The following is a 13,698-nucleotide window of genomic DNA, read 5'->3' on the forward strand; positions in this document are numbered from 1 at the left end:
CCACTGACAGCTGAATGTAAACAAAACATGCCAGCAATTACAAAAGCAATTACAAATGATGAAAATAACAGCGTGCCCCCCCATTCCTTACCAGGCCCTTTGGGTCTGCTATGGATTTTAAGGAACTATGTCACCGTGCACCTACACGGTGCGTCATGTTCATCATGTGACTTGCTCAGGGTACCCTGAGGAAGCCACGTGATGAACGTGACGCGACACGTAAGTGCGTGGTGACATAGTTCTGGTATGTGGTGACGCACTTCCGGTGTGGATGCCATCTTGGCACACCTGAAACCCATATAGAGGTACACCCATAGCATGAGGTTTAACCACATGCCGCCCAGCCACTGTAGAAATACGGTGGCAGGGCGGCACGGCTGGGCAAAACCACGTTGTAAAACGTGTGTTTTCAAAACAGGTAGGGGCGCGCACGAGGCGCACCGCCGCCCTACCTGTCCCACCGATCACGGCCGCGGATGTCAGTCGCCGGGTCACAGCCATTCGTTACCAGCTATGTCCCGGCGATTAGCGGCAATCACTGACAGAGAGCACAGCTGCTCTTTCTGTCAGAAGAGTTTATTTGTCCAGGACAGTGTGTCTTGTGCAGTACACGCCCCCTAGTAAAACACTCCCCTCACACAGTTAACCCTTTCAGTGAATAATAAAGTTAACTCCTTCCTCCCCAGTGCCATTAGTACAGTGTCAGTGGGTTTTTTTTCTGCCCTGATCACTGTATTAGTGTCACTGGGGATGTCAGTGACCCCAAGTCAGTTCCCCCCCAGTGTCAGAATGTTCGCCGTAGTCCCGCAGTCCCGCCATAAGTCGCTGATCGCTGCCATAAGTCACTGATCGCCGCCATTATTAGTATAAAAAAAATTAAAAATCCCAGTATCTTTCCCGCCATTTGTAAACGCTATAACTTTCATGGAAACCAATTAATTTACACGTATTGGGGTTTTTTTTAGCAAAGACATGTCGCAGAATACATTTTGGCAGAAATTTATGACTAAATTTGATTTTTAATTTTTTTTTTTACTGGACATGTTTTATAGCAAAAAGTCCAAAATATTGTTTTTTTTCCTCAAAATTGTCAGCATTTTTTTTTTATAGCACAAAAAATAAAAAACGCACAGGCAATCAAATGCCACCGAAAGAAAGCTCAATTTGTGGGAAAAAAAGGAGGCAAATTTCATTTATGTACCGTATTGCATGACCGCACAATTGTCCATTAAACTAGCGCAGCGCTGTATAGCAAAAAAAATCGTGTAAATTGCAGTATTTATACCATAGTTTGTAGACGCTATAACTTCCACACAAAGCAATCAATATACACTTATTGGGATTTTTTTACCAAAAACATGTAGCAGAATACATTTTGGCCTAAATTTATAACTAACTTTGAGTTTACTATATATTTTTTATAGCTGAAAGTAAAAAATTTCATTTTTCTTCAAAATTTTTGGTCTTTTTTGTTTATAGCGTGAAAAATAAAAAGCGCACAGGTGATCAAATACCACCAAAAGAAAGCTCTATTTGTGTGAAAAAAAGGACGTAAATTTTGTTTGGGTGCAGCATTGCATGACCGCGCAATTATCAGTTGAATTAGTGCAGCGCCGAGTAGCAAAAAGAGGCCTGGTCATTAAGGGGGGTAAATCCTCAGGAGGGCAAGTGGTTAAAGGCTTATGTTTTACTGGATAAAAGTGAGTGGGCAATTGGCGTTTTTTTATGCTTTGTTTACAATAAAACTTTTTACACTATGGAGGATCTTTTTTCTTCTATTATGATCCAGATGGAAGTTTGAGCTGTGTTGCGGTTATCTTTATCTGGAGGGGACCTGAGATGAGTAAGTGCCACCATTGAGGGGGATTCCTTATAGATACCATCCAGTAACCAGATACTGCCTGAGAAGGATCGTGGGGTGATCCTGAAAGCATGCTGGCCCAGTGGGTCATAGTAAGGCGGTGAGGGGGCAATTTAGCCATTTGAGGATTTCACCGTTGGTGTGAACGCACATTCACCTCATCGCTTGCATGCGTTATATGAATTTTTATTGGATCACATCTTATACATTAAATCTTTTGTGGACTTTCATGAATATTTGTTTGATTTGTGTTTCACTTTACAGTATGTATAAGTCCTTTGATTGAGTTTTTTATATATTTTTGTACATTCTAGCACTTGTCACTTTGAATAAGTTGATTTATCCCCAATTTTGAGGACTCACGGTTGCTTTGCACTAGTCTGTGTTTATTTGCTGATCCCCATTTGGGATTTTTGGGGGGGTTGTTGTTGATGTTTTCCCCACACACAGGGTCCATTAATAAGGTCATTTGTTATTTCATGTTGTTTTTATCACGTGTTTATGTGGCACAAATTAGATCCTGATTGGATCAGATTATTTTATATTTAATTAACAGATATTTATATCAATTTATATTATTTTGTATATTTATGGTATATGCATTTAATTTAGCGCTACACTAATTTAATTATACTGCATCAATGACACAAAAAGACCTGGTTAGGCATGTCAAGGTGTTGTCAGGCATATTGTAACCGGGCGTTTTTGTGGCATTGGTGCAGTAAAAGCTTCTTTCTGGCACCTCAACCAAACAGCTCCTTAAAACCAACCACATCATCTTTTTCCAGAGCAGCCTGTATTTCTTTTGAGGTTGCCTGTGGGTTTTTCTTTGAAACCCAGACAATTCTTCTGGCAGGTGTGGCTGCAATCTTTCTTGGTCTACCTGACCTTGGCTTGGTATCAAGAGATCCCTCAACTTTCCACTTCTTAATAGGTGATTTAACAGTACTGATTGGCATATTCAAGGCTTTGGACATCTTTTTATGTCCTTTTCCATCTTTATAACATTCCATTACCTTGTTACGCAGGACTTTTGACAGTTCTTTTCTGATCCCCATGGCTTAGTATCTAGTCTAGTCAATGCTTCCACGTAAGAGCTAACAAACTCATTGACTATTTATACACTGACACTAATTGCAATTTAAAAAGCCACAGATGTGGACATTAACTTCTATTTGGCATTTTAACCCGTGTGTGTCACCTTGTGTGTCTGTACCAAGGCCAAACATTCCAGGGTATGTAAACTTTTGATCATGGCCATTTGGGTAATTTCTGTTATCATTATGATTTAAAAAGGAGCCAAACAACTATTTGATAATAAATGGCTTCATATGATCATCATCCTTCAATAAAAGAGCATTTTTTGGCATGATCAGTCCTATTTTCAATATCAATACCAAAATTTCACAATTTCTGCCAGGGTATGCAAACTTTTGATGACAACTGTAACTATAGCTTGAATATGTTTTGGTAAATACCTGAAAAAATCTAAAATTGTGCCTGTGTCCAAATATATATGGATCTAACTGTGTTTTTATATACAGGTGTTTCTCGGTTTACAAACGCCTTGGTTAACGTAATTTTCAGTTTACGAATGAAAATCGATTGAAAGTAATGCCTTGGTTTACAAATTGTTTACAAATTTTTCTCAAAATACGAATTGTATGTCGGTGCCGATTTTTAAATGCAATTGCTGGCTTTTTATTTTTCTTCACTGCAGCTCACAGAATTAGCTATCACTTTCCCAGCAATAAGAAACTAAAAGGAAACATTGTTTCTTTTAACTCTGGGAAATAAACTAAAAGGAAACTTTCTTTCTTTTAGCTGGGGGGAAAGGTGAATCTCTGAGCTATAGTGAAGGAAAAAAAAGCGGTAATTACATTTAAAAACCGGCACCATAATAAATAAAAAATGTTGTGGGATCCCCCCTCCCATCCATACCAAGTCCTTCGGGTCTGGTATGGATTTTGAGGGTAAGGGCTCGTGTACACTGCAGCTGATAAACGCACGTTTAGGAGCCGTTCAGCATTTTTTTCAGCAGCGCCTGAACTCACCCTAATGTTTTCCTATGTGTCCATGTACACACCTTCATTTACAGTCGTTTACAGGCATTTGAGTTTACAGTCATTTTTTTTTTACTCAGAAAACGTACGTTCAGCAGTCAATTTTATCAGCGTTTCAAACACAAAACGCTTGTAAATGTGGCTAAATGCGGCAAATTGTGTTTATAAGCGTTTGTGTTTTGAATTTTTTTTTTAACTCTTCCAGTTCCCGATGTTGTCGAGAGCTTTTTTTCATCAGGAAAAGTGCATGCAAAGCGTTTTCAAGGTACTCAAATGGACAAAACACTGAACACAGGATGTTCCTACCAAGCTTGTCACACATTGTAATGACCAATTCACACCTCAGACCTCTCCCACCCTTGGAAACAAAAGATATGTTAATGAACATTTACACCTCAAATTCCTCAGGAAGACCCCTTGCCAGGTGGCCTTAATGACAGACACCTTTCCCACCTTTGGAAACAAAAGAAATGTTAATGAGCAACTGGCACCTAGCTAATTTCAACACATGCTGCTATCTCTGCTTCTACTCTCTGTATTTCTCTGAAACAGTCTGAAATGGTTAATAATTTACTACTTTTCAGTGCATTCTGGGTATTTGGGAGGTTCCCCTGTGTTTTTCTTTAAAAAATGCTTCTAAACGCAAACACGCATAAACGCGGTATGCAAATGCAGCTAAACAGATTTTTTTTTAACCTACGTTTTCCAGCAGTCAGTTTCCATCGTTCAGAAGTGTCCTGTGTACATGGGGCCTAACTCCCACGCCAAAATTAAAAAAAAAAATTGTCATGGGGTCCCCCCAAAATCCATACCAGACCCTTATCCGAGCATGCAGCCCGGCAGCTCAGGAAAGGGGGGGGGGGCAGCGAGCACCCCCCCTGAACCATACCAGGCCACATGCCCTCAACATGGGGGGGTGCTTTGGGGCAGGGGGGGATCCCCCCCAAAGCATCTTGCCCCCATGTTGATGGAGACAAGGGCCTCTTCCCCACTAGGGCTTGGTATGGATGGGAGGGGGGGACCCCACGCCGTTTGTTTATTTATTTTTGTAATTGCCGGCAAACCCGCTGACAGCTGAAACATTAACACATGGTTGTCACTACTAAAATACCGCATGACTTGATAAAATAACTCATGCAGTATTTTAGTAGCGTTTACTTTTTTCTGACCTCCGGAACGGATTAATTGGTTTTCAATGCATTCCTATGGAAAACGGCGTTTTGGTTTACAAATTTTTTGCTATATGAAAAGTCCCGCAGAACAAATTAAATTTGTAAACTGAGGTATGCCTGTATGTGTATATATACATATACATACACACACATGTAAAGCGCTGCGTAACTTGACAGCGCTATATAAGTACCTTTTAATAAAATAAATGAAACCTGCACAAATAAATGATAGGCTCCACTTCCGTGATCAGACATGCAGCAACTACCTGCACTTCAGGGCTGTATCTAGGGGGGTGGTGGAGTGGGGTTTGTCCTGCCCTCCCCTCCGCTCCCCCCCAGATTTCAGTGGTGCAACAGCCCCCCCAAAAGGACCTGTCACAGTGGTATCAGGAAGGAAAAGGGCTGGGGGCAGTGGCTGCACAATACCGTGCCCCTATCCACCACACTACATCCTTTGTTTACAAGGTGCACTGGGGATGGAATGAAATGCATGGCAACATTTGTTGCTTTTTGTGAAGGAGGAGCTATGTTGTGATGGGGGAACTCTGCTGTGATGGGGTTGGGGAATTCCCTGTGATGGAAGGGACTTTAATAGGAAGTGGGACTCTTCTGTGATGTGGGCAGCTCTGATTTGAAGGAGGCAATTTAATGGGGGGACAGTTATGTAAAGTAGGATGACTATGAAGTGCTGATTGGAATCTAATGTGAAAGGGGAACACTGATGTATATGGGGAGCACCCCCGTGTGGTGCAAATGAGAGGGTGGCATCATCATCCGGTGCAGATGTCAGTGCCCTTCAACCCAATAAATACAGTTCAGGACTGGGGTGTCTTGGGATTTTTCATTATGTGCCATAACTTAAAAAAAGGCTAAGAAACTCTGGCTTAATACATGTGCTTTTCGCTACAGCCACATAGAGATGTAGGGAACTAGGAGAGGAAGGGAGAAAATGATAGAATGTTAGTACAATAGCAAGACTCTACTGGATAGGTGTTGTAATTGTATGTCTGTATGATGTATAGTTACTATTTTTTTTATTACAGGTACTTGTGTAGCGCCGTCAGTTTACGTAGCACTTTAAATATATATTGTTCATTCACATCAGTCCATAACCCTCAAGGGGTGTACAATCTAAGGTCCCTAACTCACATCATACATATACATACTAGGGCTAATTTAGACAGGAGCCAATTTACCTACCAGCATGTCTTTGGAGTGTGGGAGGAAACCGGAGTACCTGGAGGAAACCCACGCAGGCACAGGGAGAACATGCAAACTCCAGGCAGGAGGTGCCGTGTCTGGGATGTGAACCAACAACCCTAGTACTGCCAGGCGGAAGTGCTAACTATTTAGCCACTGTGCTGCCCACTACTCGTCTATATGTCTGGAGGGCTCACCCAGATGGATACCTAGCTCTGGTCTACTTTCCATTGTTTTATTACATGCTTTATAAGTAATACATTTATTTACTGTTCAGTTTTTGTTACAATGCTGGGATACTGTTGTGTCTGACTAGCAAAATTGGATGTACCTCTGTGTTTTGTTACACTGCAATATTTTTGTAAGATCTCTTGTCTTGCTGAAGTACGCAATAAAAATTTTTACTACAAAAAAAAATTATAGTATGTTGACATTATGCTCTCCTTTTGTTTTCACTACAACCTCAAATCAGATGGGCTAGTTCCAGCTCTGCTGTGGTTAGGGACAGATGAGCGCACCTGGATTCAAACTGTCATTGATTTGTACAGGCTTTTTGAATGCATACACTCATCTGTAACCATTGCAGATGGATGCTGGCTGTGTATGGTCATAGACAGCTTTGTCATAGAGCCCACAGGTGCCTGCGACATGTTCACATCATTATTAATTGTGGGGATTTGATTGTTTATTTGTTTTATGCCTCAGCTGCTTATGATTGTCTTTCAGCAGGGATAGCTCACACAAGTTCGGACTCCAAACACACTCAAGCCCATATTTAATGAGGACCTGTCTAATCCATCCGCTGTCTATCTGTCTGCTGATCAGAGCAGAACGGGTGGATGACAGGTCCTTGTCCACAGAGAGGACATGGACAGAGCCTGCTCTGCTCTGTGGGTGGCTGGGTGTAAACAGACTGCTTTGTCTGTTTACACCTGGCTGTCCTCTGATCAGTTTTGCCTAGACATATGGGGATGGATCCCCTTCTGATTTTTTTTTTTTTTTTAATGAACTGGATCAGATTGGAGGTGGGCGGGTGTAAACAGACAAAAGTCAGTTTACACCCGCCGGTCCTAAGCAATACTTGGACAATCCAATCAAGTCAATCTGCAAAAACTGACAGGCGAACCTTATTGGATCACACATGTGAAAGGGTCCTGAAGAGTAATTTGACTGGTCATCAGTGTTGTATTTATTTGCACTTCTTTACTAAATAGGGTTCCCACAGGTTTGACTGAGCAGACCAGACAATGATCTTATGTCTATGGGTGTCCTCCAGACCTACTGACTGATTTCATGGCAGCTGTGGGGAGAGGGAATGTAGCAAATGAGCAGGTTATAAAACCTGTGTTATCATTACTGTTACCATAATGGGCCTTCATGGGCAACACTACGTTTAAAATTGATGAGGTACTAAAATAGAACCCAATGCATTTGGGCTTATGCAGGAATCTGAATATTCAGTATTCATTATAACTGTACTGACATGAAACTCACTCTTTTATTTTGGCCAGTATTTTTATGGTTTTGTTTTTTTTTCCCTTCAGTGTCACTAAACATGGCGAGCGGTCAACGGCCACCATCAGCTCGCCCCATCTCAAGGGGAGTTATCGGCTCTATTCCAAACAGACCTCCAACTGGAATGAGAGTCCCACCCACTGCAGGCAGGCTTTCGACTGCTGTAAGTACTCCCTATTAGTCTCCATATGAAAATACTCTAACACCATTTAAAGAAAATCTGTTGTTAAAAGCTGAAGAAACAGTAATACCATATTGATATTGGACTGTTGGCCCAGAAATTGTATGGTATCATCTGTACCCTAAGGCCTGGTTTACACCAATGCATTGTGCTTTTTGTTCATTTTGCAGTGCTTTTTGCATGCATGTTTTTGCCGTGTTTTTACTGCTTTTTTTTTTGTTTAAGGGGAAATTTTTTTTGTTGATGGGCAGAATAAACACACATACCGTGGTAAAAATGCACTACATGCATTTCAGCAGCCTCTCCTTTGGACTTTTTTTATTGCAGCAACAATTCTGCTTTTTTTCTTTTTAAAAAACATTCCTGACCCTTTCCAAAAAAGCCCAGATGTGAACATGTCCCGTAGGAAACCACGTTAAATGGACTGTAGTGCATTTCTGCAAAAAGCACTAAAAAACACAGTGATGTGAACCAGGCCTAAACAATGTTCCCTGTAGCCTTCAGAAGCATTTTTTGGTAGTGGAGGTTGTCAAGATTACTTTTTAGTCTCCTTTTTATCTGATATTTCTACAAGGTACATAAAAACATGGAGTGGGTGCAGAGAATGAAAGCATTGTATACTATATTACTGAGCATCACTGCTTTCTTTATCTCCTTACTTCCTGTCCAGGTGACACAACAGCTCTCCAAAGTAAGATTAAATCTCCTCTTAGACCAGGGGTGGGCAACCTGGGCTGTTGCAGGACTACAAGTTACATCATAGCAAGTCATAGCTGTAACTGTCAGTTTTGCAATGTCTCATGGGACCTGTAGAGTCATGCTTGTAACTTCCGGTCTTTGCAATGCCTCATGGGAAATGTAGTTCTACAACAGCTGGAGAGCCGCAGGTTGCCCACCCTTGCCTTAGACACTTATCACCAGAAAGGTTTTTGTTTCACAATTGTCAGGGCTCCTTCACACTAGCTAAAACATGTGCACATTGGTGTAGGTTCCTCAGGTGCATGCTCCATGGCATGCTGTGTGGTGCTGCTTAAAAAATGTGGACATGCTGCATTTTTACACAGTGCACGCCAACAAAAATGTATGGTGTGAACAGAGTGCATAGAGAACAAATAAATGCTATGTGCTGTTGCGTTGAGTCAGCTTTAATCTATACAAACCAGCCTAGCAAAACACAGTGTAAACAGATGTTGAATTTCCCCTTACTTTCATGTTATTAGGACATAGAGTGGATGAATTTCCCTGGCAGGCAAACTGAGCTCAGTTCTGTAGACTAAGCCCTGTACACACGGACTGAATATCGGCTGTTTTCTGTTGAATTGGCCTATGTTGGGCTGGTGTGTATACCAGCCTGTCCGACAGAAGCCTGACAAACTGGAAAACCAGCATCCGATCAGTGCTGGCAGCTAATGGTTGTGAGCATTGACTTTTGTGTTCTGGTGGGGGTGCACTCAGTGGGGAGATTGCTGTACTAACATTGGGTAGTTAGTACAGTGAGCTCACCTTTTTTTTTTTTTTTTTTTCCATCCAGCCCACTGGGTTGAATGTAAAAAAAAAAAACAAAAACAGTATATACCAGGTGTTACTCTGGGAGAGCAAGTCTCTTCCAGTGTAATCATCAAAGTCAGCTGCCCTCAAAGGGAGAGATTTACTAACACTGGAGAGTTCAAAATCTGGTGCAGTTCTCTATAGAAACCAATCTGCTTCCAGGTTTTTTTGTCAAAGCTTAATTGAAGAAGTTGAAGTTAGAGGCTGATTGGCTACCATGCACAGCTGCGTCAGATTTGGCCCTAACACTGCTCTTATTACATAGAGCACTTTTAAAGTGGGAGGAAAACTCAGCTATTTAGACTGGGAGAATGTGGCTCTCCCAATGTGATCTGCATTTCTGGGCTCTCTGACAGACCAGTTGCACACTTCATTCATTTCTGTTACATTTGTATCCTGCATTGAAACATTAGTGTTACATTTTAGCACTTTAATGTAGTATACAAATCTTCAGTGCAATATTGTGTTTTCCCTCTGGAACAACATAACTGACTGTAAAAAAGACTTTTTATCTGGCATTTTGCTCCATACAGGTATATTTTCAAATTTAGAAGATCTCTGTGCTGTGGCCCTCTCCAGTGCTCTTCCCTGACCTTCTGAATGGGAAATGTGCACTGTGACTAGTTGTGCTCTGATTCTCTGGAACTACATGTGCAGTCCATTAAGTGCCAGATCCCCCCAGAACAGCACAGAATTGCATGTGAAAATGCAGTTCTGGCCAGGAGTGCACTCATTGGGGTGGGCCTTTTGGACCTCCTGAGAAACCCTGCAAAGCTATGTAGTCAGCCTGTAGGCGGAAATTAAATACATTGATCTTTCAAAGACTACTGAGATGTACCTTTTTAAGTAAAAATGTAACCTTTATTTTTTATTCTTTCCAAACAAGGGTGGTTGTCTTTCCCAGCAAAGGCACAGACAGCAACAAAAACATGAGAGAAGTACTAACCCTTCTCTACACAATCCAAAACGTTTTCGCTAAATATATATATATATATATATATATATATATATATATATAATTTTTTATACTACAGAACAAATAGACATTTTGACTCAATTTGGAGAAAATGCTTCTATTTAAATTGAGGTTTTTTAGAATGCTAATAATGCGCCATTAGTTGGGATTATCAAAGTCTAGTTGAGTGTTGGTGTAATTAAACTGCAAGACCGAATCAGCCCTATGGTCCATCTTAGGGTCTATTACTGATTTTGTTTCTGCAGATGCTGCCTGGCACTGCCAGACCTGGGACACGTGGTGGACCACAGGGAGCAAGTGGAGTACTTTCAGCACAGATAAGAGTAGCAGACCGACCTGTTACTCAGCAAGGCTTGAGTGGAATGAAAACGGGGATAAAAGGTAAAACTAACTTTGTATGAACAGCAAAAATGTAATTACAGTAATAATTATTATTAGTATTTTTACTATTATACAGTATGTTATTTGTCTATAGTTCTTCTCAGTAAACAGATGGGTTAATGGTATCACTTATTTATCTATATTTTGTATATTGCTGGTGCATTTTGCTTGTGTGTGTGTTTTTTTTTTTTATAATATGCTTTTTGTGGCTTTGCGTCATGTCTGCAAACAGCAGAAAAAAGTGGACCTGTTGTGTGCTCACATAAGGCAAAGCCAATAAAAAGAAAATTATAGTAAGTATATGAAAACAATTTTCTTTTTACCTGACTCTGCATTACGTAAGCACACAATGGATGAGCCCCTCTCGTTGTGTGCTGACATGACACAGAGCCAGAAGAGGAAAATTAAAATTTTCTGTTATTTTACATTTCTAACAGCAGAGGGCATCCTTTTTAACTGTAGTGATTTCACAGTAAGTCACTGGACTGATTCTTCGAATAAATGTATTGTAGTTTTAAGCTGTGTTGTTAGAGGAGCAGAGAACACACTTTGTGTTGACATAACATAGGCAGCAGGACCAAGTGGAGAATCGTGTTGGACTTAGGTTTGCTTTCATCAGAGAAACTCCCCCAGCAATAAAACAGATGTGTTACATCGTTCCCTTAGATCAGTGGTTCTCAACCTTCCTAATGCCGCGACCCTTTAATACAGTTCCTCATGCTGTGGTGACCCCCCCAACCATAAAATTATTTTCTTGCTACTTCATAACTGTAATTTTGCTACTATTATGAATCGTAATGTAAATATCTGATATGCAGGATGTATTTTCATGATTTTACATTTACCCAGTAATTATAATTCATGAAGTGTTGTTTTACCTCCAATACTGCTGCTTTCAACACAGTAGCTGCTTTCAACACAGTAGCTGCTTTCTACACAGCAGCTGCTTTCTACACGTGTGACTGGTCCACACAGGGGCGGACTGACAACTCACGGGGCCCCCAGGCAATAGGGGATCATGGGGCCCCTGTGTCCTCGCCCACACCCTAGGGCAGTGCCCGAGTTTCCAAATGGTCACATGCAAGTACGCCGGGTACTTGTATGTGGGTGTATCTGCATGTGGGCGGACCTGCCTGGAGACGGATAGAGGAGCAGTGTCTTGATTCCTAAGGCCATCGGAAATATGTGTTTTCCAATGGTCTTAGGCGACCCCTGTGAAAGAGTCATGCGACCCCCAAAGGCGTCACGACCCACAGGTTGAGAACCGATGCCTTAGATCAACATTACACATCTGCTTCTTAATAATCAAATTACCATTTATATCAGGAATATGTTGGTTGTGTGGATACAGGTTGACTGCCTTGTATTAGATATTGTTTTAGTCCTTAGATATTGATTTTGAAGCAGTTTGTGAGCTAGTAAAATCTGAAGGAAGTGTTCCCAGTTGTGTTAAATCTGAACTTCTGAAAGCTTGAAAATTTGTCCTTGTAGTGAGGCTGTATCCACACTGCAAGGTTTAACTGCTTGCTTAGGTTTAGAGGGCATAGAAAAGATTTACGTATTCTCCTCTTCACTGCTAGACCAGTCATTGCAGCATCTTCTCCACTATGCTCCAGCAGTCTTCTTCTTACGTCATCAATAACAATGCAAGGTCTATAGCCCTGCATTGCACGTGATGACGCAGAGGGACAGTCCACTGTCAGATCAGGTATGTAAAAGTACTTTTACGCTTCCCTTTAATAAATGAATAGTTAACCCTTGCAGTGCAAGAGTAGTTTTGAAAAAAATCAAAGGGCCTTTTAGGGGATACTTTATTATGTAGTACACTGTATTTGCATATTTCCATTAATCCTTGTATTTTGTAGTGGCAGCGACTTCCCTGACCATAGCTAAGGGAAACTGCAATTGTTGAAAACCTCAAATGTTCATCTGAATTTTTTCATCTTTTGCCATTCTCATTTTTATTGCTACCACTTCTGTGCTCACTGGAAGTACGAAATGTTTTATGTCAGAATGTATATAGATAATTATGTGAGTAACAATAATATGAACCTATAGATATCAGTGCTGATAATGAGGTTCATTTCATTTTTTAGGTCCTCAGAGACAGATTATGGACAAATCCTACTTTCTTGGGCTGCTTCGGTATGTTGAACTTCTACAATGATTGTTATCTGTAAAGTAAATGGGGTTCAGTGAGCGCTTAAAGAAACAGCAGCTAGTACACTAAAAAGGGAAACCATAAAACCTTCCAAAATATTCGTAAGATATGTAGTGCAGCGCTAAAAAACAAATAATACAATAGATATAAAATAGACAAACACCTCTTAAAATGTATATAAAACGGTTCAAAGATATCTGAATGACCAATATAACTTCAAAACAAGGTGCATAATTGGTGTATAAATAGCAACAAGTAATGTCCTTAACAGCTATGTAGTGTTTATGATTATACTAAACACATCCACTAACTCCGTAATGAACAGTTCTAATGAAAGTCCAAAAAGTGAAAATGGTGATGGAACCACAAATTAACTGAAAGCAGATCCGTAGCCAGGCCTCTAAGGGGACCTCTAGAAGTTCCATTATCCACTGAGGAGTTATCCATTCCAGGCTACATCCCATCCAGGACTGAGGGGACCTCTGTTACATATGACATAAACGCGCATTTATATTGCGCCTCTGGTGAGTGTGCAATTTACCTGTTATTCCTGCATGACACCGGATCGTATATTTCACTGAGATTTAATCGAGTCACCTTCTTTCAGTTCATTTGTGGTTCCATCACCATTTTCACTTTT

At 40.8% G+C, this 13,698-nt stretch overlaps 1 protein-coding gene across 4 annotated transcripts in view; it reads left to right on the forward strand.

The window, feature by feature from the left end:
- The window catches only part of IFT74 (intraflagellar transport 74), a 144,532-nt gene that overhangs the window by 703 nt on the left and 130,131 nt on the right, over positions 1–13,698 (forward strand). For 2 of the 4 annotated variants that reach the window (XM_089678048.1, XM_089678051.1), the window contains exons 1-4: positions 1,825–1,843; positions 7,841–7,974; positions 10,762–10,897; positions 12,994–13,042. In XM_089678048.1, the coding sequence (XP_089534174.1) occupies positions 1,840–1,843; positions 7,841–7,974; positions 10,762–10,897; positions 12,994–13,042 (323 nt within the window). In that variant the 5' untranslated portion in view covers positions 1,825–1,839. Of the gene's footprint in view, positions 1–1,819; positions 1,962–7,840; positions 7,975–10,761; positions 10,898–12,993; positions 13,043–13,698 lie in introns of those variants that run through there. The other 2 variants (XM_089678049.1, XM_089678050.1) reach the window with 2 other exon arrangements.

This window comes from Staurois parvus, unplaced genomic scaffold (assembly GCF_062004578.1).
Source record: "Staurois parvus isolate SC_StPar_1 unplaced genomic scaffold, SC_StPar_1.0 ptg000198l, whole genome shotgun sequence".
In the NCBI taxonomy this organism is placed as follows: Eukaryota; Metazoa; Chordata; class Amphibia; order Anura; family Ranidae; genus Staurois; species Staurois parvus.